The 26,888-nt window shown below is 48.0% G+C and overlaps 1 protein-coding gene across 4 annotated transcripts in view; it reads left to right on the forward strand.

Annotated features, from left to right (window-relative positions):
- Window positions 1-26,888, forward strand: part of STK32C (serine/threonine kinase 32C) — a 92,010-nt gene that overhangs the window by 23,816 nt on the left and 41,306 nt on the right. For 3 of the 4 annotated variants that reach the window (XR_012836264.1, XM_075757570.1, XM_075757572.1), the window contains one exon: window positions 23,839-23,894. The exons of the other annotated variant lie outside the window; for it this stretch is intronic. Coding sequence is in view for 1 of the 3 variants with exons in the window: in XM_075757570.1 (XP_075613685.1) it covers window positions 23,839-23,894 (56 nt within the window). In the remaining 2 variants the exon portion in view is untranslated. Of the gene's footprint in view, window positions 1-23,838; window positions 23,895-26,888 lie in introns of those variants that run through there. 4 annotated transcript variants of the gene reach the window in all.

Genomic DNA, 26,888 nt, shown 5'->3' on the forward strand with positions numbered 1-26,888 from the left:
GTCGTGAAGTCTTGGCTGGTTTGCTCGGCCCCGCTCCCCAGGGCGTTGTGGCTGCTTGGGGAGCGGCTGGAGGGGACCACTGCCAGTGACCGGGACCTCCGACCCGTGAAGAATGGGCGAGGGACTCGGTCTTTGGTCTGGGGCAGGGGGCAGTGCCAGAGGGAGGGAGGGGACACCTTTTTCTCCATCTCCATCATCAGTAGAACGAGCAATAGGTGCTTTAATAACCAGGAAGGAAATAGTGGTTGGATGTTGTGGAAGACTTCCCAAAGGCGTGGATGGCCGGCTCTGTGGGGCAGGCTTCCCAGGACGCTGCGGCTTCTGCGGGCGTAGGGAGCGGTGCCAGCCAGGGTGGTCTGGGCAGTGCCGCTTGGGGAGCCTGGGACAGCAGCTGCCTTCTAGACCATGTCCTGTCGTTCTCGGAAATATCCTAGGCGGAAATCATCTCTGTGCAGCTGGAAACCTTCTTAAAGCCTGGCTTCTCCTTCTGTAGAGCTTGCCAGGATCACCAGCTAAGAAAGTGGGTTTCTTGGTAACATGAATTAATCTCTCAGAACTCCAGTAAAGTCTTGTTTTTCATCTGGGGGACTTGGGTGATCCCTGGAGAGCGCGGTGCTGACCCACTGGAGTGGAGCCACGCCAAGCCGAGGAAGAACGGCTGCTTCTGGGTTGAGTCTGGTCTTCCTCCATAGCCTTGGCCCCTTTCCGCTCCGTTATGCTTTATCTTGACTCAGGATGTTTTTCTGCCCTGCCTAATCAGCAACCCAGCTATTTTAGTACGAGGGTCATCCTTTACTGTATTTGCAAAACTCTTAGCTTAGTAGAAACCTTGTCTGATTTTGAAACTCCAGTAATCATTATTTTAATAGCCTGGTAACAGAGAGTCAGTGACTCACTGACACAGACTTATGGCATTTTTTGTGCTTGCATTGACTGGTAATCTGATAATATTTTTTCAGTTATCTAGTGGTTAATGTATACCACATTCTTTCTATACAAACATTATTTTTCTTTACTGTTTTTGAGGTGATGCTAGCCAAAGCTGTTGGATTAAGTTGATGATGAGATGTATGTTGCTTCATGTCTCCACGTCTTCCGTAGTGTAGGATTACAGACTCACCACATCAGCGCGTTTCCCTTCGGACTCGGGAGGCCACAAAACCAGCAATCCCTAACGACTCCTGATTTGCAATTAATGGTGTTGCTGGACGTGATCCCCCCTACCTGCCGGTCTCCTCGTGCCGGACGTGCCCAGCTAGGAAAACAAAACACTCTACAAGTATATCTGCCAACTTAATGCCTTTCCCTAAAATAATTGTTATTGCATTTTAGAAACTAATTTTCATTGAAAATTGTTTTAAGAATTCTTGATCACCTCAGTAAAAAATTATAATAATAATTTCAGCACACTTGAGAAATGCATTGGCACAAATATAAATTTAGCCAGGTCTTTGATTTCCTCCACGCGTGATGCAGGCTGCCTGGCAGTCAGGGTGTTCTGTGAGCAACTTCTGCAATTTCCATTTTTATAACACGCACATTACATTAAATTTTGATTCACATCTCTGACATCTAGAAAATTGCTCCTTAACAAAAGGAGCGTAATAGTTGTGCTATGAAATATAGGCATGGTCTGGCCACATTTTGGATAACTCTACCCTATTCTTTAGAAAATTGGTTTTATTACTGGTAATTGGGCTAAAAGGAAGACTATTTAATCCTGGCCAACCCAACTTTCTGGGACATTAAGTTCTAATAGGCAGATATAAACTGGTCTTAATAGATGAGTCTGACATCATCTGGCTGCTTATTAACTATTAAACCTTGTTTCAGTAATTCTCTTGGCAACTATGTGTGTGTTGCCATAGTTTCTTTGTTAATAGAGCAAGACATTAATGCATTTTGAGTACTTCTTGCCCAAAAGATGTGAAAAAACAGCTTATGTTTAAAGATACAACCTCGAACCCATTACAAGGAGTGAGCTGGCTTGCCCTCTGCACACAACAGCGCATCCCCACGGCTCGGTGTTTGTCAGTGTGCAGAACGTAGGTTTGCCTGGCTGGAAAAGTAAGGACGTAGGTTTGCCCGGCTGCCCCAGGCTGGGCAGGACGGGGCTCCGCGGGCATCCCGGTGTGGGCAGGAGGGGGCCCGGGAGCGCTGGGGGCTCGCGCCTGGCTCGGGTGCCATTCCCCGTTTGCCGCTCTGCAGGGAGAAGAGCCCGAATTAGCCGTACCCTTGTCTCCCCCTCCTCCTTCGTCAGCCTCCGGCATCTCCTCCAGAGCGCGCGGTTGGAGGGCACCGCGCGTGTCGGCGAGCTTTGGGAGAGCAGCGTGGGGCCGAGACCTGCACAGCCACGCAGAGTCTTCCCCTGAACTTCTCGGGGACTTTCAGTGAGCCTCAGGAGCGCATACTTCTTCTCCTCTCCTCATCCTTGGGACAGATCAAACTGGAGGGATAAATAGGTTGAAATAATTTCACGTCTTAGCTGACAGTCTTCAGATTCAGCCTGAACTTACTTAGGGAGAAATCTGTGGGAGATCTGTACAGTAGTAAAAGGCTTTTGTAAGTAATTACAGGCTTAAGGCAAGTTGTAGCATTGGATAGTGACAAGTGGTATTTATTCCATATTTTGTTCAATATTGTAAATTACATACTTATTAATAAAAATAAAACGGGCAGATACAGAGCTGCATAAAGCTTCTAAACCTGAGTCTGCAGGAGCTTTGAGAGCACTTGGGTCTTTGGATGCACAGGCGGGTACAGAGCCTGCTGGTAACCCTTCTCTAAGAGGACGTTCAAGGTGAGCAGGTCTGCGTTGGATCCGCGCGTGGTGGGTGTTAGCTGGGTGCTCTCCCGCCGTGGCACCGGCCAGACCAGCGTGTTCCCCTGCGCTGGGGATGCAGGAGCAGCTGCGTCTCGGCTCCCTCCCCTCTTACCGGAGCTCAGCGAAGTCAGCCAGCAATTAACACGGCAGTTTAAAAAAAATAAAAATAAAAAAAAAGCCTACATATATGCAAAGTTAGCCTTCATTTAGTTAGAGTGGCTGGGAACTGCCTTTTTGGGGATGATTCAGTGTCAGCACTTAGTTCTGTTACCCTTAGAGATGCTCTATATAAATTCCAAGCGGGTAGCGAAGACATCCGTATTGTTTAAAAAAAAAAAAAGCTGAAATGTTGCTTTGCTGGGGTGCTGGGTGACATCTGTACTTCTCTGGTCTGGGTGAGACAGGCTCTTCTGCTGGGCGAGCAAACGCGTGCAGTTTCAGCATTACCACCCAGGCGGGACGTTTCTGTGCAGAGTGTTTCGTCTTGTCGTAAAAGGGGTGAAAACATTCACAGCAATAACTTTCGCCTGTGTTCGGAGGAATGCTGAGACCAATACCTGATTTAATATAATGTTTCTGTTTCTTTTAGAATTTCTTCTCGCTTTTTTGAAATTTTTAATTATGCAGACAGATCGTGAATGGTAAAGCGTAGTCAGTGATGAAGAGAAGGGGAAAAGCACGATTCATTCAGACTTCCGTGGTTGTTGTGATTACCAGTGCACGTCGCATGACAGGCTTCATTCTGCACTTGGATAAGTGCGGTACTAGCTCGAGAGCTAACATCTTAAAATACCTCATGGAAAAGCAGCAAACCGAGAGGAGGTAAAAGGCAAGAAAAAACATGGAATGTTTGGAAATGCAGAATTTTTTTTTCCATGTTTTTTCCCCTGTGGCCCCGCCGGTATCTTTTGTGCTGAAAAGATTTTAAAGCCGGAAGAAACAAACCAGGTTGTGTTCTCGCAGCTTTTCCAGTAACGGTATCTATGTGTAGGGTCTGTCAAACAGTGACTCTCCATTCATACCATGAGCATGTTCTCCATTGTATGGAGATATATATATCCACTATAATGGCTTTTTGAATATTTCTGGATACTATTAAGCTAATTTAGGAAACATTTAGTCTTTGCCTCTCCATTTCTTAATTGAAAGGAAGCAGATTTTGAGCAATTTTTTTTTTTTTTTCCCCAGGAAGTAGAAAAGCAGTATTTGCCTTTAGGGAATAAGAACACTTTCTGTTCATTAAATCTAACTGGAAAGTGCTCAAGATGTCAGGTATGAAAATGGAAGTTGAGAGAAGGGAAAGGTTTTGATTTTTTTTCAATTGACTGTATCATTCATGAGAAATTTTTTTAATTTGGTAATTTAAGGAAAAATCTAAATCAGTGCTGCTCATAGTGCAGTGGCTGCATGAGATGCACAACAGAAGACATGGTCCAGCCACAGGGAAACATGACGGAGTACAAGGAGATGAAGGAGGGATTTGTGGCAGTGGTACAAGAGGACCAGACACTGCGTCACATCCCTTGGTGGAGAAGATTTTAATGGTAGAATGTCCTGGTTGTGGCTGGGATACAGTTAATTTTTTTCCTAGCAGCAGGTAGAGTGCTGTGTGTTGGATTTACTATGAGAATGCTGTTGATAACACACTGATGTTTTCAGTTGTTGCCAGGCAGTCAAGGACTTTCAGCTTCTCATACTGGCCTGCCAGTGAGAAGGCAGAGTGTGCCCAAGGAGCTGGGAGGGGACCCTGACTGGCCAAAGGGATCTTCCATACCATATGATGTCATGCTCCGTATATAACCGGGGGGGTGGGCCGGGAGGCAATTTGGCTTGAGAACTAGCTGAGTACTGGCTTTGGGTGGTGAGCAATTGTGCTGTACGTCACTTGGTTTGTATATTTGTGGTTATTATTATTATTATAATTATTTCATTATTAATTATTATTATTTTCTGTCCTTTATCTCAACCCACGAGTTTCACCTTTTTCTTCTTTCTCTTCCCCATCCCACTGGAACTAAGTGTCATTTACTGTGGTAGAGAGCTGTTTCTGTAAGAGCACCGTAGTTACTTATCTCAAACTTCAGCATGATCTTTTCCAACTTTCTCTTGCTGGTGTAGAAAAGTGGAAAGGATTTTACGTGAATTAATACATCTTGATCAGTGTGTTTCCAGCAGGAGCTGAGTGCCAGTTTGTTATAGTGTTTGAGTGGGAGGAAAGAAATATGAATTTGTAAGTGAAATAAAAGAGGAGAGGAGGAATAAAGTGTAGGTGGGGGAATGGGGAAGATGAGAGAGGACAGTTTAACATCGGGATCTGGCTAAGCCTGTATTTTCCTTTTGTGTATGATTCTGTGGTCATGCCGTCTGCTGATTTCACATGGCGTGAATTCTCTGCTTTGAGAAATGACAGAAACACAGAATTCAGGTTTTCCAGAAAGAGAAGGCTGGTGTCTTCTTAAACGGCATGAATTTTTGCAGTCTGAAGTCATGTTCTGGGCGAAACCTAATGAGACTGACCTAGAGGATTTGTCCTTTAACAATAATGTAGAAATAATTACAAATGAGTTGCTTGTTAAAAGGATTTGGTTTTGAAGCTCTTCTTGTGCCTGCGTGGGAGACAATGGCAATGCCTCTGTACTGGCAGGAGGCGCCGTCCTTTGGGAAGCCCCACGGAGCCTTGCCCCTCGGTGGAAGGCTCGGCATTGTCCGGGCAGCGAGGTCCTTAGCTGGAGCAGAAGGCAGCCGGGAGCCGCGGTGCTGGTGGCGGGACAGAAGTTCTGTGGTGACCTGCTCCTGGGGAGATGCACCGGGGCGTGCGGAGCCTCTGCGCAGGTTAAACCCCTGCCGTTAGCAGTCTGCTAGCTGAGTGCTGCAGTGAGTAAGCACAATTTCCTTCCCAGCTGCCCAGAGCACTCGATGCGTGCGAGGGAAAGAGTAGATGTATTTCTGAGATGTAGATTTACTGACATGTGAAGTGGGAGTCTGGAGATCCAAAAATAGCTCCTGTGTTTTCTGAACGGAGAGGGATCTCCATCGGACGTGAGCGGGGTAGCGCTGTCCCCCTCCCGGGGTTTCCAGCCCCGTCTCCCCTGCAGCGTTGGGGCTGTGGGGATGCTCGTGCCCCCGTGGGGGGAGAGGCGTGCGAAGGGAGGGAGGTGGGCGGGCTGGTGGGTGGTGGGCAGCAGCACCGTGCTTTCTGCTGGTGAGAGCTTTCTGCCGTCCGCCTCCGCCTGCACTGTCAGAAACAGCCGTGGTGGGGAGAGCAGGGGGGAACCGGACACAGCGAGCCAGGAGGTGCCGGACCTCCAGAGAGGGTTTCTCTGCACGGGGCAGAGCTGCCAGCTGGAGCTTTGCTCTTATGTTTCCAAAACTATACCCATCCCCAGTTCCCGAGCCTTTGCTGAAGAAAAGACCAGACAAGATTTGAAAAACTGGAATTTTAGCAGCAAATCCTTTACTCACCGACCTCAGGAGAATCAGCTGCTGTCCCACTCCGTGAGGATGTGCATGCACGTGCGCACGCAAACACACACACACAGACGTGCTCGGGGTGGTAGAGCTGTGGGGCACCCCCGTGTTCAACAGGTATGTGAGATCTCACCAAGGTGGGTGACACTGCTGAGGTGCTCAAATCAGCTCTCAGGAGGGCCTCTGGGGTTTATACTTCAGAATTAGAGGCCATGGTAATTGGAGATTTTTCTTCCTTTCTCTTACATGTTATCAAAAGAGATTTTTTTTTAGATGATAAAATCTTGGGGAAAAAAGAAAATCCTGTTGGCACAAGCGGTAGAAAGCAGGTCAGCTGCCAGAAGGAGGAGCAGGCACGGCTGGCTGGAGAACAGCACAGAAGTCTGCTGCTCTCCTCACTCGCTGCACACGGAGTCGGGAGTTGGCGCCGTGACCAGGATCCAGCTGACTCTGCACAGCTCCTCGAGCGGTCCCGTGCTGCCCAAACTCGCATCATCTTCAGTGGGAGCAGGGCGGCGGAGGGGTCCCTCCTCTGCCCCTCCTGCACATCCGTCTCCTCACCTCCCGCTCAACCCGCGCAGGCATCCCTGCTGTAGGAGCCTCCTTGCCGGCGCCGTTTGCCTCTTTTGTGCTGTCAAATGTCAATCCATGCACGTCCATCTGCCCGGCGTGCGGCAGAGCTCATTAGGAACAGGGCTGGGGTTTCCTGCTGGGAAACACGGTTCTGGTTCTGCCGCCGACACCGTTGTGCTGCAGCCACGGGCCTTAAACACGACGTTGCTCGCTGCGTTCGTGCAGCAGGTCTGTAAATGGTGGGCCCTCTCCCCCAGAACTTCTGGGCTGTCCACTCTCATTGGGCTTGAGTTGTTCATAGAAGCTTGGAAAATGGCACGCTAACTCAGGGCTAGACGACTGGCCCTTGTGTGGCTCTGTATCAAGCCTCTCTAAGTTTAAAAATGTTAAATTCTGTTCAAAGAAAAATACTCTGAAACTTGGGCTTTTCTGATACTGGCAATTCCCTTCCAGTTTCTTTTTTGCTCTGACAAGTCAGATGATAGTACTAAAATGCCAGTAATGAGCAGACTGAACAAAGTTGTTATTTAATAACTTGATGTGATTTAAAAAAAGATACAGAAAAGCATTTGTAATGTATTGCTGAATATTGTCACTCTTTTTGGAAATGACAGAAGGAAACCCTGAGTTTGGATTCATACCTCTAATCAGTAATATCTTGATACTGCCAACCCTTACATTTGTATTTCTTTTCAGAGTCTTAAGAGGTCAGCAGTTTCTCAGAAAGCAGGGTTTCCCAAATGTGCACTTTTAGTACCATAATCATACAGATAGTTTCACCGGCTCTTGAGAATATGCAAATATTCTGCCTTGCTTTTCTTAGAGCCTTCAGCCTTGCAGCTGTTTGTTCACGTGAGCTGTAGTTCCCTGGTCAGCCCCATCAGCTTGTGCAAGCGTCTGGGGAGCGTTCAGGAGTGAAGGCGGCTCTGCGGCTCCCAGCGCACGCGTGCCATCCGCTCGCCTGCCGTCCCGTGTGCCCGGGCGGGACCAAGCCGTCGGTGCATTCGCAGCGTGCCCGTGCAGACCTGCTCGGGGTGCTCAGTGCACATCCCAGCCCTGCCCTCCGGGAGGGCGGCTGCTGGCAGCGCTCCTGCGTCCGCTGGGTGGGCAGAAGAGCCCACGTAAGGTCTAGGAGCACCCGTGGAAGCGCTGCGGGGAGCGTTAACACCAGTGTAATGATGAGCTGCACTTTTCTGGACTAAGCTGTTGGTACGGAAGCATGCTGGGACACTGGAGTGATTGCGTAGGGACGGGGTGGAAGCAGGAGCTGGTCAGTCATTTCAGTCTCTGTCTTCTTAAACCCAGAGGCCATATCCAATGACTTCATCTGGTGATTCCCACTGTACGTTCCCGTTGGCTTTCTGTGCTGGTGACCACAGCATCACGGACTGGTTGAGGCTGGAAGGGACCTCCAGAGGTCCTCAGGTCCCACCCCCTGCTCAAGCAAGGTCGCCTAAAGCCAGTTGCCCAGGACATGTCCAGACGGCTTTTGAGTATCCCCAAGGATGGAGACGCCACCTCCCTGGGCGACCTGCGATACTCGTGGGAAAGCTGTCTGAACTGGGTACCTGCCTGCAAAGAGGTGGAGGGAAACGAGCGGGTAGTCAACCTGACAGCCATGGTGCCGCTGAGAAAAGGGTGTGTAGGACCACAGCCTCCAGAGCAAGATGTGCTCCAGCCTTTCCCTCGTGTCCCCTCTCCCACCTGGGGGGCACAGACAGGAGCGGGACAGGAGTTTCAGCCCTATAATCCCACCTCTCCGCCAGGAAAGGCACAAACTGGAGTTTTCCCTTCCACGTGTCAGCGCAGAGACCAGCATCACGGAGCTTGCTCCAGGTCAGCAGCTGAAATCACCATTTAGGAGAAGATGATTAAATCCTCCTGCCTTCCTGCCAGGCAGCTCCGTGCTGCGGCCAGGAGCCAGCGTGGCTGCTGGCCACCCTGCGCGTGGGGCAGCTGGTCGGCGCTGTGGATGGATGGCCCGTGGGGATGCCAGGCACGCCTCGGCGAGGTCCTTCTCTTAGAAGCTGGCCTGACATTCTGCCTTGGCTGACGTCTCTTCCCTTGGCTTCTGTTAGAAAGCTTACACCATAGCATGGCCAGCTAACACGCGCCAACACTTGCCTTCGTGGGTTTGAACAGCGTGGTGGGATACAGTACGGTCAGGTTAAGGACAGACCAGCTAACGTCTAACCTGACCGAGCAGCGTGCCCTTCTCACGTTCAGTAACAAGTCACAGCTGGAGGAATTTATTTTGTTCATTGCTTGTATTTTTAAATTAAGCTTTTATTTTATTTAGCCTTTAGCATAATACATTTCAAAGTATGTAAGTGAGGTTTCAGTTTGATTCCTGGTTTCATCCTCTTGAAACTGTATTCAGTGGTGCAGTACTTTGAAAGCCCAGGAAATGGAGTCTTCAGTATTTATCTTTTGAGATATTTTCATTTTTCATTATTGGGCTGTTGTAGATTCGCAGGAGCAAGTTGTCTGCACAGAGTCTGTGCTGCGCAGTATGGCTTCTAGAACATTTTGTTTTCAGTTTAGACAACACTGAAAAAGTTGAGCTCAGCCCTACAGGAGTCCTAATTAGCTCCATCAGCGTATGTGCACCGAAATCATTAAACGTGTGTTGTTGGGTTTAGCTAAGGCAGAAGGAATATCAAGTGCCACCTGACTGCACATAATTAAGTTTAAAGCATGAAGAGTTAATTCTGCTGTGTATTAGAGTTTGTGCCACTTCAGTGTGAACTCTGTATTTCTCCTATCTGAGTATTAAAAAAGTTAGTAGGAATTAGTGTAAGCTGTTTGCTATTGAGCTGAACAATTGGGTCGAACTGAATGCTGGAATAAGATTGTGAGCAATACTATTATTAGCACTCGTTTTCCTGAGTTGGTAATGATCGCTTCGACCTGCTACGGGAACAAAACGATGCGGTAAGTAATCCACTGCATAGGGCAGGGCAGGTTTTATTCTGTGATCTGCATCGCTCTGCCTTGGTGTGAATCGCAAACAAATAGGATCCCACTGCGAAATGTTTGGCCTGAAGGACCTGGTTCTGCCATGGATTCTCTGCCCGTCCTGGTCGGTGGGCCCTGCACCCAACGTGAAGTGGTGTAACTGTCAGGCTGGCTTAAGGCAGCTCCCTGGCACTTAGCAAAATTGAACGCACGGCTCGTGCTTTTTGATGCAGTGAGGTGGGCACCTCCCGGAGCTTTACCAGGAAAATCATTCTTGCTACAGTGAGTCAGAAAGCCTCCCGTTGATTCTGCTGGGCCAAAATATCATCCCCAAGCTCTGCCACCACCATTGTGAACAGAGTTGAATTTGGACCTCAGAATTCCCAGACAACGGTTCATGGACCTCTCCTCATTATTTCTGCTCTTTATCCACGTGGGAGCTGCACGCACTGACCTGCAGCAAGCTGTCCAGTCTATGTATAATTCTGCTCCGACATCTTTGCACTGTATCTGTTGAGAGTATGACCACGCTGTGCTGGCTCCTGTGCGTGCAACACGCAGAGCAAGGCGTGCTTTGCACGGCAGAACAGGCTTTTCAACAAGCAACACGTGGAAAGAGTCCGTTCAATTCCCTTGGGATCAGAGATGGAGCCAGGCACAGAGCACGGGGCTGGTGGCTGTCGGTGTCCCCAGTAACACCCGCGTGGGGCTGCGGTCCCCACCGTCCTTCTTTGCACGTGCCAAACCAGGTTTCATTTACTCCCCTGGCTGCGCCCTGGGCTTAGATCTTGATTTTGCTCTTTATCATCAGTTCCGGTGATGTTAAAGATTTCTTGCTTTGTACTCTAGTTTCTTGTGCCGCTTTTTTCCTCTTCATTGAGTCCCATTTCCCAGAGGATGGAGGTACCGGTATGATTTCCATGTAATCAAATGCTGGCAAGTGCCACCTCCGCCTGTGCAAAGCGTGGCAGGAACAGAAAGCTTGAACAGGGGCCTTGTTCTGCGGTTCCCAGGGAGGAAACATTGATGTGGACCCAATAGACAGCAGCCTGGGCATATTATGGCTAACAGCTTGCTGGGGAACAGTCCTTAGCAAATTGCATTTAATTTGGAAATGTGTAAACACAGCAAATTAAACATGCCAGCAAAATTTTTTCTTTTTTTTTTTTAAATTTATTTAAATGTCATGTTAAAATCTGTTTATTTTGGAGGTGTGTAGGTAAAGAAAAAGAAAGAAAACCACAACCTGCTCCCCCCCTCCAAGGCTTGAAAAACCCTCGTGGCTGAGGGGGGTGATGGTTGGGCTCCAGGCAGGAGGGAGTTTTCTCAAGTGGAGGTAGTGGATTTGGAAAACTTGGGTCATATCCTTTGCAATTATTGTTAAAGCTTTGCTCACGGTCTGTGGGAATACAGCAAAAGTATTAGTCTATTAATTTTGTTGCTGTGTGCGGTTTATTAAAAATGTAGAGTCAGGGCACATCGTGAAGACTGTGGGTTTAGCGTGACGGAGCAGCATGAAAAATGCAGACGGTTTAAATTTGGCCCAGTCTCACGCGGAGCGGAGCTTAAAAATGGAAACTGGGCGGGGGGGAGCACATGAAGTGTATGTTAATTCTTCTATGGGATGAGGATGACCTATTTCTGTAAGTCATTTTCGACTGCCAACTCTAGGCAATGAAAATGTATTTTCTGAACGGTGAATAATTTAGCAACTTTAAAGTGATTAACATAGAGAAGAAGCTATAACTTGAAAGGTAGCGTGCTTTCAGAGCAAAATATGTTCCTGTGCAAGAGGGCAGCATGAATCCTTTGCATCCTTTAAATTCTGCGAATTCACTCAAAGGCGGCTCCCATTGAGAGAAGGATATACAAACCAAGTGGTGGAAGGACATACAAACCAAGTGATGCACAGCGCAACTGCTCGCCACCCGCTGAGTGATGCCCAGCTAGTTCCCGAGCTGTGGGCCCCCCCAGCCAACACCCCGGTTATATGTGGAGCATGATGCCATATGGTATGGAACATCCCTTGGCCAGTCAGGGTCGGCCCTGTCCCCTCCCAGGTCCTTGTGCGTCCCTGGGTGCTCACGTCTCCTCGCTGGCAGGGCCTGGGAAGCTGAAAAGTCCTTGACTTACTTGCAAACATGGCTTAGCAACAACTCAACATCAGTGTGTTATCAACATTATTCTCATCCCAAATCCAGAACACAGCACTCACCAGCTGCTGGGAAGAAAATTAACTATCCCAGCCGAAGCCAGGACAGAGGTTTAGGCTTGTGCTCATCCTCAGGACAAAGGTGAATTCAAGACCTGAGGATCTGAAGCAGTTTATTGCATCAGACCCTCAAAGGTGGCTTTGTCGCTGTTCAACTCTTGTTTAAATTGTGGATTGAAATGTTTTAAAGAATAAACCTCTCATTTCATGCTTTTCCTTGTACAGTCAGAACCACAGGGTGAGCTAGGTTCATAAAAATAAGCAGACTTTATTTGTGATATAAAACATGTATTTATTACACTGCAAGTTCGGGACACTAAATAAACTATTAGTGTGGCATAAATGTGAAAAAAAAAAAATCTATCCTTGTTATTAGACAGGGCTGAAAAATGGTTAATGCTTTAAAAACTGTGCCAGAAAGCCACAGCTCATCCTGCTCTTAATCCATTTACTGTATGTTTTATTGGTATATACAGCACAAAGCTTGACCTGCGCTGACGCCACACTGAGCCGAACAGTTCAGTGCAGACCAAGGGGCCTGCACCGCTGTCTTTGATTGCCATGCTTTCTAGAAATTTCCAATAAGGCAATTAAGTTTGTTTGACAGAATTGCTTCCCCACAGAGCAGTAAAAACTGGCATTAATGCTGATCCTGGTTGTCTAAGAGACCCCCAGGAGAGCTTCCTGCTGTAGACACCAGGAGTCAGGCGAACCCCAGCAGCTGGCAGGTCCCTACGGTAACTTTTGCCCACGCACCATGAGCTGTGTGATGGTGGTCCTTCCCCTTCTCGCTCGGAGCCTCGTCCATCCCAGGTCGCGCTGGAGCTGCTGCCAAGAAACAAAATACGCAGGAACGTTGCTGTCGAGGAGGTTGCTGTAAGAGAAGCTGGTTACGGTCCTACCGGTCGGTGGGGCCTCTCGCGTGTCAGCAGGGTAAGGGCATGGGTGGTGTCCTCGGGACAGAAATCACAGCGAACGCCTGCTCTGGCGGGTCTTAAGGCACATCCTCCTTCCACTCTGATACGGTTTTGCGTAAGCTTAGCTGCAAACCCTACTGCCATGCCCATGCTTTCAGAATGCATCAAGCATCGCTGGATGGGCTTAAATATTTTACAGGTCAGATAGAGCTTGAGGGTGCAGTGCAGGTTTTCTTCACAAGTGTGGAGGCTGAGGAATGCTGCAATATCCATATTTTATGAGGCAGCAGGTCTGATGAGGAAGGGTGTGATGAAGTAGCAAGCCACCGTGCTGTTCCAACGTCTGCAGGAGGTGGCAGGTTCTGCTGCACCGCCGCTGCCTCTGTGGGCAGCCGGCCCTCCTCTGCCTGCCTCAGCACCCCGACCCTTTCAGGAGGGGACGAGCCGAGGACTTGGGCATTTTTCATTTCTACGTGTTAGGTGTTCCCGGTGTTATGGCTAATGCTAAAATACACAGGTGTCCTTGCTTGACAAAACTTGATTAGTGCATTTTTAATTCTTAGTTTCCTTTCTGTAGTAACGGCAATGAGGACTCTGTACCCGAGAGACAGGTTCAGCTGAAGAGCCGCGCGCCATGCTTTGTGTGCGGCGCTGGGGCCAGGCCCTCGGGGGCTGCCCTGGCCCTGGACATGTCCCTGCTCGGGAGCGGGGAGCCTGGCTCGCAGCCTGGCCCCCTGGGCTTTAATTCGGTGTTGGTGGCGGCCAGTCTGAGAGCAGAGAGGTGGTGGCATGGGCAGCAGCGTCCTGACACGCTGGTGTAAAATTTAAGATGGGTGGCTGGTGTACTAAGGTCTGGTAGAATAAAATAGAATAAAATCGTTAAGGGAGGATTTGTCTGGATAGACTGCAGTAACATAAAAACTGTCTTGCTGGCTGCGTAAAAAGCTTTACCTGGAGTTACATTTATGGACATGAAACGATGAACTGGGGTCCCATGATGCTAGGCACACAACTCCAGAAAGGGAAAAAAAATCCTGCATCGAAGGAATTCCTAATCAAATTACTTTCCTAGACTTTTAAAAGATCCACGTCTTTCATATACCTTTTAATTTCATTGTGGAGATGGTTCTTGAACTTCTACAGCCCCAATTTTATTACAGACTTTTAAAACGCTTCCTCCTTTTCTTCTTCCTCCTGCTTTCTGCTTCATCACACGAGTCCCTTGTGGACTCTAGTTCATCTGAAGTTAGTGGCTACCTTCTCATAAAACTTGGAGGATTGGAGCTGGCTTATTATAGTAGTAATAAGTTTCTTCCTGGAAACAGTGTATATCGTCACTGGCTGGATTTTATTTCTGATTACTGAAGGCTTCTGCATCCTCCTATGAGAATTCCTTAATTGTATTTAAACTGGCATTGCTCAGCAAACCTTACCGCTGCAGAGCCAAAACATATGGCACGTACATAAAACATTAACATTTTTCCCATGGATGGAAGTGAACTGAGGCTGACAAATCGCAAACTTTTCTGTTATGCTGAGCAAAACAAATCATCAGCTTTCAGTTTGGAAGGGAAATGGCAAAGTTGCCCCAAACCTTGTGTTCAGCCTAGTTTTGGAAGAAACTTGAACCATTTTTTAGGATTTTTTTTTTTTATGAGAGTATTTCCTGTCCATACCAGGTTGTGGCAGAAAGCTGACTCGGAGCTGCAGTGAAAAGCAAATCGTTGCCTCTGCAGCACTGCAAGGGCTCTGGCATGTTTTTAAAATGCAAAGGAGGGCTTTTTGTACAGACAAGTACTGTCAGGGTCAGTTTTGAAAACATTCCAGCAGAGAGACTTTCCCACCTCCTTACACACTGTAAAAAAAATGGAATTAAACTGAGGAAATGAATTCAATGTTTTGGTATAGCAAGGTCTACAATTTCTGTTGGAATAAATTTGTCTAAGGTGCTTTACTAAGGTGCCTTCTGTTCACTTTGGGGTTTTTAGCAGCCATGGCCTAGCCCTGAACACAATTCAACCTAAGTATTTTATAAGGCACCTAAAGTCATCCATATATCCCTTACAACATATGTTGCAAAAACATAAAGTAACATTTAACAGATGTTTATTGCTAATGTTATGTTACTATAAACATGTGCTATAAAGACTTTTTTTTGTTTTTTGGTAAATCAGTTTTAGTTACTTGAAATAAAATTTTCTAAGCTGTAGAAGTGGGGGAAAAAAACCAACAAAATAACTAAAGCCTAGAGTACACATCCAATCTGTCAGCTTGATAAAAGATGGAAGTGGAATTAGGTATTTAAATAGATTTATTTTCTGATGCGAAATGCCGTGCTGTCAAGGAAGGAACGTCATAGGACATTTTAATGGTAATTTTCACCGTCTGGGTAAAATGTTTACCTGCTTGGCCCATTAGACGCCGGTCGTCTGGCTTTGGATTCCCGGCGAAGCGGACCGACACTGAAAAGCGGGACGCCTTGCCTGAGCTTTCTGCCTGCACCGCTGGCACCTCCGCCATGCCTGCCGGCCCGCCCCACGCTCCCCGCTGCCCCACCGGGGCTTTAACCCGGGCTCTGCCCTCTCCTCCTCTCCCCCTGCCCCACGTGGGGAAGCCCTTGGCCCAGGGCTGGCTGGCAGTGCGGGGGAGCAGAGTGTATATACGCTCTACAGAGCCTTTTCTGCAAGTGTTTTTTGTTGAAAATACAAAGTTAGTGCAAGCGTTGGGTGCACCGTTCTCAAGGTGCGATCCTGCTCTGATGCGGACGACAACCGAGCAGCACCATGCCCGTGGTCCTGCCAGCTGGGTGGCTGTCCCCCATTCCCAGGGTGTGAAAGCCCACCGGGTAAGCCCAGCTTGGCGGCTAGCCTGGGCTCAGGGGGAAGGCTGGTGGTGGCCGTTCTGGAGGGGAGCTGGCCGTGAGAAGCGAGGAGGTGACTGGGGCAGGTTTCATTCCCTCTTTTTTTCCCTGTGCCACTGGAAAAATCAAACTTTGTAATTATGATGGAATTGTCCCAGAATTAAATGGCTCAAATGACCTTCCTGATCCTCTTGTTCTATTCTGGGATAAAGGGCAGGGAGAGATGAAGAAAAATAATTACTAGTGCTGTGGCGGGAGAAGCGGTGATTATCCTGCAAAGCCAGCCAGGCAGCCGCGCCTGAGCTGGCAGAGGCGGTGAAGGAAGAAGTGCCGCAGAGCTGCAGCTCGGCCTTGTTTGGTCCAGTCCTCTCGTTCCTGCTCTTTCCCCGCCAGACTTCTGCTCATTTCCATGGCATGCGGCAGCGCGGGAGCCCAGCAGGATGCGTCCCAGCGGGGTCCTGCCCTGCAAGTCCTGTCTGCTCCATCCTGCAGGTCGGGGGGCGGGGGGGCGATGTCACAGACCAGCTTAGCTTTGTGTAGCACTGGCATGCGTGATCACTGGCACTTTAGGCTAAACTTAAATTGCATATATTATTTGGCATGGAAAATTAGCTCAGGGCCTTTTGCTGTGCCCGCGAAGCCTTCTCTGCCAGTACCTGGAGAGGTGGAGCTGGGGTCAGGCCAGCCAGGGGACTGAGGACACCCTGTCTGGAGGGGCAGTGCTCGGATCATCATGGCCTCACGGATTTAATGTCATATTTAGCACTCGGTTAATTTATATGCCCTTCCTGAAGATTTTGTGTATCAGCTTTGCTCTTCTTCCACCCAAGGTTGCTTTTTTCCCCATTTTTTTTTTCTATCCATAGTTGAAAATAGTAATAGAAGATGTGAAAATTGGAAAAATCTTAGCTTGCTTTCACTATATAGTCAGCAAAGCTAATCTAGGCTATCAGGAATGCTCAAATACCTACCAGAGCTGTCAGCTCGCTGCCTCTAGGGCCTCGGTGTGAGGCCGGGCAGTGAGGGGTCCCTCAAAGAGCACCCACCCTTCCTCACTCTTCCTTGCAGGCAGAGACTTATTTTCTCTTATTTTCATTGTAGAGTCCTCCTGTGTCAAAACCTGCACCTCAGTGTTAGCTTCTGCAATGTGCGTCTGCCCCAGGAAACAGGTCTCGGGCTTGTTACGATGACACATCCAAGGAACTGGGATAAAAACGGCGTGTTCCTGTCGTTCCTGGTAGGGCTCTAATTAGCAGTCCTTTCAGCCCAGAGAAGACGATACTGTGATCAAACGGCTTCAGCTCTGCTCTACTTTAGGCTCAGTGCGCTAGAAGAGTTTGATTATTTGCCAGGGAGATTTTATTCCAGCTGCATATAAAGTTTTCCATTACAATTTTAACATGCTGGTTCTGCTCCGGAAAGCCTGCAGCTGCTGTTCACGGGCACAGATGAACTGGTCTCCACGGTGGAGTCTGGCTGCTTGTATTCGGGCAGCGGCTCCTCGAGCTTTTCCGCACGTGCAGGAAGGTTTGCTTTTGGTGGGTGTCTCTGCCACCCGCCAGCATGGCACCCACCTCCTCCCTTCATCGGAGCGGCTGTGGGAGGGGGATGCTGTGGTCCTCGGCGGAGCTGCACGGTCGCAGAGACCCCGCGGCTGGGCTGTGGCCCCCAGCCTGGCTTGGTCGGTGGCCAGGGTTCCCAGGCCCGGGAGCTGTGAGGGGCTCTGTCTGCCACGGGCTGGTGAACAATGAGCCTCGGCTCTGCTGCCAGTTAACGAAACCATCACCTCAGTGGGCGGCCTCCCCGTGCTGCCGGGCGGATCGCATGGCAGCGTGGTGGGAAGGCCTCGGGGGCTGGAAGCAAGGACCCCACGGGGGCCCAGCACACCCCTGGGGACAAGGGGATGAGCCGTGGCCAGCCCAGGGCCTCACGCTGCCCACATGGGGATGGCTCCAAGGCCAGCCGAGCCCCGGTGTGCTGCCTGCAGCGTTTACATGGGCAGCGGGGTGAATCTCTGTGTACTGTTCGCTTTTTCAGTCCCGCCACTCTGTAGTTTGCTTGGAAGGTGTTTAACAAGCGGTACCGCCATAAAACGGACCATTTACCAGGGAGTTTTGCCAAGAGGCAGTACCCTTCTAGAAACACCAACCAGCCACGTGGGAGCAGGAGGAACAAAACTGTCTTTGGTATTGGCCTCGGGGTGTCCGTTACTCGTTTGGGTGGTCCGGGGGACTCTGGCGAGTGTTGTGTCCAGGCTGCCCCCCCGCAGCTCACCTGGGAGCTGAGGGAGGCGGGTCGCTGTGCAAGCGGTGCGGCGTGTGTCACCAGCCTTGTGCACCCATCAGCCTCGTATGTAAAGCACACGCTCCTCTCCTGCGCTTTTGGCCGAGACCACCACGAACTCATTTAGTGCTGGCTGATCTGCACCGAGGGAGAGCTCAGCTGGGCCGTTAATGAATAACCCCGCTGGCTCCCTGGGTTGTTATTGCAAAGGAGCATGGTGTGTTCTAACAGAAATCCCATTTGTAAAGCGTACAGAACACAAGGGACAAGGTGCTGTTTTTCTCTGCGATCTCTAGTGCCTCCTGAGCTGGTTGATGAAGAAGCAGATGAATGTAATACGCTTGCACTCATTTGGAAGGATTCCTGGCCGATGCAAGCAGTATTTTTGTGCTAATTAGGAATGGTTTCTGGCCAATGCAAACATTATTGTACCCAATATCAATAACCCAGTCTTCCTAAAATGACTTTGCAGTTGCTTTGCATGGTATATTTGATTCCTTACAGAGTTGTAGAGATTCATTTTTAATCACACAATAACTCGCTGTTTTTACATGACTTCAGAGTTGCTTCCTAATAGTATGTTTGAATCCTTCGCTTCTAAAGGGGTTCATTTATAGCACTGGGCTTGTATTATACCTTTAATTTCTTTCATTATCTACCAGCATTCCCTGAATTCCTGGGTAGTTAATGCTCACTTGAGTTTCCTGTCAGTCATATTATACTGTATTTCCATTTTTCTCACCCATGTAATCTTCTCTGTGGATATGAATAGGCAAAACAGATCAGCCCGAGATGCTGGAGACCGAACATATTGCTTGTGCTTTTTCCAGTGACAGAAAGGAAAGCAGTGGTTTCTTGCACCATATGGAGCCTTCCAGTCAGAGAAGATGGATGCCTTGCCTTCAAAGGCTTTCAGGCCTGGGGAGGACTGCTGGTAGCATTCCCCATGGACCTCTGCTCCCTCTCTCCATCAAATACCTCTGCTTTTTCCCCAAGTTGCTTTACTCATCTCTGATCACAAATCTCACGTTGTTCTCCCCAGTCTTCCCAGTTCACTCAGGTTCATCCTCCAATTTGAAAGCTTTTCACACAGCGTCCCCCCTGTCCCTCCTGTTGTCCTGCCTCTCTCCCGCTGTTTTTAGCAGGCTTGCCACTTCTTTGGCAGGTTTCTGAGGTCTCCACTGGCAGCGATGCCTGCACTTGCCTTACACGCTCTCTGCAGTACTTCCCCGGGGCCTGCCCCATCCCCTTGCTCTGGCCTCCTCATTGCTCTAAAAGCTTCTCCGAATCCCGACATCTGTTAATCCTGCTGTGGTTCCTGTGCGTCATCCTTTGAGTTTCACGTCCATGTTTGCCAGCGCAGTGCCCGTGTTCCCTGCAGGCTGTCCCGTCTGGCACGGCACAGCACAGCACAGCACGGCACGGCTGCCTGCCCTCTGCCCATCCACTGCCGCCTGGTTTGCAGAAGTGGCCGTTCCTTTCTGGCTGGAATCCACCTGTGCCATGACTTTTAAAAAGAAGCTGAAACTAAAGCTGAAACTCTTGGCATTTTGTGACAGCAAACTTGTGGTTACTGTGGCCACATATTAATGTTTCTACATCAATTACTGTGGTCTTTCTTCCGAAGCTAGATTGCAGTAATATAACAGCTAGACAAATGCTATTAATTATACTAACATATAGAAATGCATTGATAGAAAGTTGGTCGTGCTGTACTGGCCCTACAAATTTGCTGTTACAAGACTCAAAAAAGAATTTCTTAGGTCTTTAGTGCTGTAGAGAGTAATTCTTGGAGTTAAAACTTCCCTGTTGTTATTCATGAAGCTTCCCTGTTGTTATTCATGCAGATAAATAGTGATGGGTTGACTCAATTCTTCAAATGTGATTTTTAATTTTCTGGTTTCCCCAGATTTGAGAATATTGGATACTGGTTTATTAACTGTATCTTTTGTTTTCCTACTATTGGACATAATACTGGGTCCTGATGTTGAACCCTCACTGGGTGTCCACCGTGTATCTGAAGTTTTATGGTAGTTTTATCTTGCCATACTTTTAGATATCTTGTAAATAAATGCAGAATAAACAGCAAAAATAATGAAAACATTCATAATTTTAAGATAGTAAAGACAAACCCCTCATTTTTTGCATCTCACGTGGAGACATACTCATTCTTCTGTATAAAGAATTTTTGCAGAGAATGATATTCTTCATTCCCTTTATTTCACTGGAAATAGAAGCTGTGCACCAGTCTGCTTTATCACACAGTACATTTTGTGACTACGATGAAATCTTAATTACAGAGATGTCAGTGCAGCACCTGGCACTCTCTTGTGAAGTGGGCTGGACTGGGCTGCGTGAGGTTGGTGAGGTCCAGCAGGCGCGTGAAACCCTGCCATCCCGCTTCCCGCGCGTTATGGGAGACTAAGAACACAACCATGCGGAACTAAGCAAATCCAGGCCACGGTGTTTGTCTGTATTTGTGATTCATGGTTTGTCACTTGATGCCAGGGAGAGTCAGGAAGAGGCACATCTCTCTCGTGGCAAATACCGAGTATGCCCAGCAGTCCGCTAAACTGCAAAGGTGCTGTATTGATAACGAGCTGTTAGAAGAGTCAGTAGGAATAATTAGCATAGTTTTTTCCTGAGGCACTAATGAAATACCCATTGGCGCATTTCAGCGCAATGGATGGTGTTGGGTTGTGACACAACCAACGTCCTTGTGCTGCAGTGCCGTGCTCCCTCACGTTTGTACGTTTCTGGGTCCCTCTCCCACTCTTGCAGGTCCCTCCGGTTCAACCTCAAGCCAAAACCATTTCTGTACTTACAGACTGTGACTGTCAAAACCGTGCCACGCTGAAGTCAAAGTGGTGGGTGAGTGTGGTCCTGTGCACAGGGAACAGCTGTCATCTCCCCCTTGCTGGGAGCGTGTCATCAAATCCTCCACTGGCGTCTATGACTCAGGCTCGTACCAGTCACCCCCAAATAATCAGCTCTTCTAGTTGCGGGTGAAAGACAGCTTTCTCTTGTCAGCTCACAGAAAGTGGAGTCTCTGGAGCATACGTAATTGTTCCAGGCAGGTTCAGGATTTCTATTTTAGGGATAATGACATATTCTGTAGTGATACGTTGTCATTTTTAGAAATCCAGTGTGTTGTGCACAAAAAGCAACATGCTCCTACTATGATTTTCTTCCTCAGATGTTGAGATTTGCTTCTTCTTGAACAGGATTGCTTACTAATTCCTGAAGAAAATAAAGAAACAGAAGGAAACAGTCAGTGCCTGTTCATCTAACATCATCTGAACTTCAAATCAGTAGAACTGTGTGTTTAATTTATTAAAAGTGACATCTTGCTGATAGGTTCAAGGGCCTGGTGAATATTCATATCTAGATTTGTTTCTTGACTGCTGACTCGAGCATGCTTTCTAGATCACTTGTAGTCATGGATACATGGAAATGGCACTTTTGGTTTTGTTTTCTCAGTGGCAATGCTTTTTTTACACAGAATTCCAAACATTGTAATAAAGAATTGTCAAAAACTGTCCTCCTGGAGCGATCGCAGATCATGAGCATGCACGTGGTTTTATTGCCAGGAAAATGCTGTTCTTCACAGGTGCTCACGACAGCTGGGTTTTCTCTTTGTGCATTTCTTAGTGACTGGAGTTCAATTAATGGATTTGCTTGTGTGTGAAAGAAATTGGATCTGTTGCCGCAAATGCGTCTGCATCATGTGTGCTAACATTCTGGATTTCAGAAAGAATACGAACAAGATTTAGCTGCACTTACACATTGTCACTGCAGTCTCTCTAATAGGGGCGGTAGGAGAAACCTCGGCAGAACGCTGCCTGTGGCTGCAGATTGCTCCTTCCCAGCTGGGTCGTGTCAGACAGGAGGGAGCAGGCGACCACTTTCCAGCTCCTGCGGCAACTCGGATGAGCCGGCCACTGGCTCCAGGCGTTGTCCGTGTCCTTGCCAATATCTCATGGCTTCTCAGCCCAAGACCTGTTGAGTCCTGCTGAAAGCAAGCTGTTTGCCTGCAGAGAAGGGGAGTGATAAGGAGATGACACACCACTCCTGTAGCTGACGGGAGGCACTGGTTTCCCCACGTGATCTTTCGTGGAGTCTCCTGGAGCGCCCCAGGGAGGGAGACGGTGCATCTGCCCTTCAGCGTTGCTTGTGGGGTGCACTGGGAGTGCGGGGAGATACGTAGTAGGAGCTGGCCCAGTCTCTGTTTTCAATTTCATTCGGCAAGGTTTTCCGAGTTCTCCTGCAGAAAATGTCCCACGAAAGTGACAATAACAATATTTTGGATATAAGCCTAGCACAAAAGGGTAATAGGAACTCCATGGGCATGCGTGGGCTTTTGATTCATCCTCAGAGATGACAGATGTGCATTTATTTAAGATCTGGGAGTGGGACTCGGAATATTTATAGTGAATTATTTGCTCCCACTCTTCCTGTGTGATTCTGGTCTCCACTGTCCATCAAACACGAGTTCAGTGCTCTCTGCTGACCATCTCATGCATCATTCACGCTGCACATCCCCAAGCCGGTGCCAAGCACTTCTCTTCATCCAGCCTGCAGAGCTTTCTGGGGAGGAAATGCTGAGGGTCCTCTGGCACGGTCAGGGTCTCACGGCAGAACTCTCAAGGGCTGATGGGTGCAGCTCAGTCCACCAGCGAGCTCCTCCTAAACACGTCCGGCCACTTTGAGAGCACACTGGGCTTAGAATAGAACAGTTCGGTTGGAAGGGAACTGCAATGATCATCTAGTCCAACTGCCTGACCGCTTCGGGGCTGACCGCACGTTGAAGCCTGTGCTTATGCAGCAGCCAGCACTGATGTGCAGTGTGTGTGTGTGTGTGCGCGCCACGGGCTTCGTTTGCAGCCCTGCAGCTTACTGAGCCGTGAGGACATGAACGAACTGAGGTGTAAGGAGGCGATTTGTGAATTGGGAGTAATGCTCTGCCCTTTACGTTGGCTTTTGTGACAGTATTTATTTATTTGTTTGTGAGGCACTCCAACTATATCTCAACGGGGATTATCTCATTATTGGTATAAATAGACCTGTCTTTTTTATTCATTGAAGACTGATACTAGATTAGATGGCAGGAGTAGTTTAGCAGAGAGAGTTCTGTTGGCAGCGTTTGCTGATCGAGGCAGTAGCTGAAGCATTACAACTGCTCTGTCCTTTCTTGTCATCACTCCTCCCTGTGGCTCTGGAAAAAATAACAGATGTGGTAGAGATGGGTTTGCATGTGAAGAGAATGGAAGTCCGTCCCCGTCCTCTAAACGTTGTCCTTTGGGGAGCACAGCTGCCAGACCAACGGGCTCTTGGCTGTGCACAAGCAGTACGGAGCGAGGTGCGTGGAGAGCAGCGGCTGCCCGCGGTGTGGGGCGTGCGGCTTGCTGGCGTTCTCCGTTCTGCCGCGCTCCGAGTTTGCTCACGTGCTTATGGCGTCTCTGCGAGACTCCTCCTGTATCGACATGGGTCAAAGCTGTATTTTAACTTGTGCTAAACCACCTATTTAGTAACCTTATCCAACCTGGTTTTACCTGCTTGAAGTAGCTAGCAAAGACACTGCTGAAAGAAAAACAACTGCTGTCCCGCACTTTCCCTGCGAGACGGTGACTTTTAATAAAAGCTTGACCAATGCTCTTTAGTTGTCTCCTTGTCTTCTTTTTAAATGTAAGATTGTTGCAGTAAAGCATTTACAAATTTAAATTCTTTTTTCTTTATCTTGTAGTGAACTTTGACCACTTCCAGATTCTCCGGGCAATCGGGAAGGGAAGCTTTGGCAAGGTAGGCTCGAACACTCGCTCTTGAGTTTGCTTGTATGTTTTATCAGGTGCCTGCTGTTACGTACTTAGGGTTTGCTGAAACAGAAACGGTGCTGGAACCGCCTATTTTTATTGTGGGATTATGGCTGCTAAGTAAACACAGGAGAAATGTGTTCAGGAAAATACCTTGTTGCCATTTGGCATTGCTTTAATTCTTGGCATCTTGGTGAAACAGCTGTCTTTTAAATTACCAGCACAATTGTGATCATTTCGTGGCAAATAATACTCATTATGTTTTCTGTTTCCTGAGAGGGTTTATCGGTTGTGAGGGGACAGTAAGTCAGGAAGGTGTTGGAAGTTGCTCTGGGTGATTGAGTGAGCTGGCACGAGCTGGTCAAGAGGGTTCTCTGAAGCCCTGGGCTGTTTTCCCACTCAGAAATGAGTTATGCTGAAGAGTTTTTGTTGTTTATTTTTAACAAAGTTTTTGCCAAGCATGTGGGAGAAGGTGGGAGGTGATGATCAAAAAGCTGGATAGCTCTGAAAATCAGTTACTGATTGATTTCCTAGCTTTATTCCTTTTTCATTCCCTTTTTGACTGACTCTCACTCAGTCCCTGTGTAGATAACTATTTGCTGCTTCTGCCCTGGCAATTTACACCATTTGTTTGCACGGCAAGCACAAAGTTCGGTGTGTCTGTGTGCGTCCACGTGCCTGTGTGCGTGCACACGCCTATGTCCTTGCACGTGCATGAGACTTCCTTGTGTTGGTACCATTCTGTAGTTATTTTGTCACCTGCACTTTACTGTGCCCCAGCAGCAGTTGCGTCCCTCTGTTTAGCCGAGACGTCTGCACCCAAGCCGAGACGTCTGCACCCAACGGACAGGAGCTGTAGGAGCGATAACCCTGGTGATGATCATGAAAATTGCTGAATCTGGTTGTCGTCATCTTCTCATGTGGCAGTGGCATGGTGTGAGGTTTTGTGCAGGACTGGGTGCGACGACAGGGCAGGGAAACGGGCCTTGGAAATTGTGCTAAATGTGTGATATCAAACATGTAAAATAGCACAGACTCGTTCAGAGGACAGTGCAAGTGCCTCTGTGTCTCCACACGCTGCTAAAATAAACTGAAGACAAGCTGAGCGAGCAGAGGAAAGCCGTATGCTCTCTCGTTTCTTTCTGGTCTGGTCATCTTGGCTGGTTCCTGCCCATCTTGCTTCGATGGGCAGCTCATAGCCTGTGGGTATGAAAATCTGAAACTGGCCCAGGAGATGGACCATACTGCCCTTTGCTTTTGCGCTCTGCCCGTTACAGCCCCAACAAGGCAGTGTCATACCGGGCCACGGCCACGTGAGCAGCCTGACCTGCTGCGTTCGATGCTTAGAAACTTTGGAAAAGCAGAAATTTCTCAGGAGATCTGAGACCTGTTTGGCCAGAAGAGCCCAAATTTATACCGATTACTGAAAATCTCTTTTTAAATACTTAAAAAGCATTAAGTAGCATCAGTCTTGAGAAACAGTGGCAGTACAAAATCCAACCACAGTCTCGATGAGGTAGAGTCCGGCTCTTCTTAGAGTCAAGAGAATGGACACTATTAGTCGTAGTGCTGTCATTAGCACTGCTTGCTAACGAAGATGTTTCGTTGCAGCCTCAGTTAACTGATGAACACTGAGGTATCTATTACAGTGTTCTGGTGTGCTCGGGGCACAATCTACCCACGTGGATTCCTGCCTGGCTTCGTTGTAAGTCCGCGTGGGATCAGGGCTAATGAAAATGTAATGCCGAGTAGTGTGCAAGTCACGGAGAGAGTGGTTTTAAACAGTCACCCACGTTTGCAGCCATGTCTCCCAGGCGAGAAGAGGTGAAAGCTGGCAGCACAGCTATGTCAGATTTCTGAGGTTAGGTTAGATGATGAGAATGATTAAATACAAGTCAGGTCCTTCTTTAGGGTCGCACTGTAAAGTTAAAGCAAACAGCAGAGGAAAGTCTCCCCAGACACGCCTGGTGAGAATGGGAATTCTGAGGGTCTTGTGACTTCTGCTCATCATCAAAGACCAAAGCCTAACTCAAAATCTTACTGAAAAAATAGCACCTAACATTTTTTTCAAGCTCATATGAGAAGACTCATACTTCCAAATGTAAACTTTTCAGAGCAAAGAGATTTTATTTTGCTGAGCAGCAGCACTTGGTGCTGGAAAATTAATTCTGCTCAGAATATGAAAAGGAGAAAAAAGTATTCTTGTCCCAGGGCAGGACCTTTTTGGCTTTGAAGAGAGCTGCTCCTCATGGCTGTTTCCTTTTCTGTTTATATTAAAGAAGGGTTAAGTCTAGCACATACCAGTCTATCAGGCATCAGAATTGTATATACACTGTCAACAAAATGCTGAAATGATTCATCTGTCATCTTTCTGGATAATTATGTCAATATGCTAAATTTCTTTTGATACTGAGAAAAGCTTTTTGCATTTCCAAAGTAATTTACAACTCCCATTTAATTACAGAAAATGTAGAACAACCTACCTGAAAACTGTTATTTGAAATTTATGAGTAATTTAGTTGCTTTGGTTGATTATAAGCACTATCTGCCCACATTCGGGAAAGTATTTAGGAGGCAGTGTCCCGTCCATCTCAAAATGCAAACCCTCAGTGTGCAATGAGTGACCTGTGAAATCTGTGACACCGTGTGATGTCGTAGTGATGGGACCTAGGAGGCAACCACCCGCCAGGTAGCTTTGGGCAAGGCATTTGGTCTCCACCTCTCAGGACAGTCGCAGGAACCATAAAAATGAAGGAAATAGGAACTCAGAAATCGCTTTCAAGAGGCTGGGGAGCCCCTGAGCTGTGTCTCTGGCATATCTGCAAAACCCGGGCAGTTTCTGTTTCCTAGAGATGGGTTTGATCATCTTTAAGATACTATTAATCAAATGAAGGTCACGCTCAATTCCATGTTTACTCAAATTAGCAAATGTGTAATAGTTTCCATACATATTAGAGGTAATACTATTTGATTTGCAGTATTT

The sequence above is a fragment of the Balearica regulorum genome, chromosome 7, assembly GCF_011004875.1.
Source record: "Balearica regulorum gibbericeps isolate bBalReg1 chromosome 7, bBalReg1.pri, whole genome shotgun sequence".
NCBI lineage: Eukaryota > Metazoa > Chordata > Aves > Gruiformes > Gruidae > Balearica > Balearica regulorum.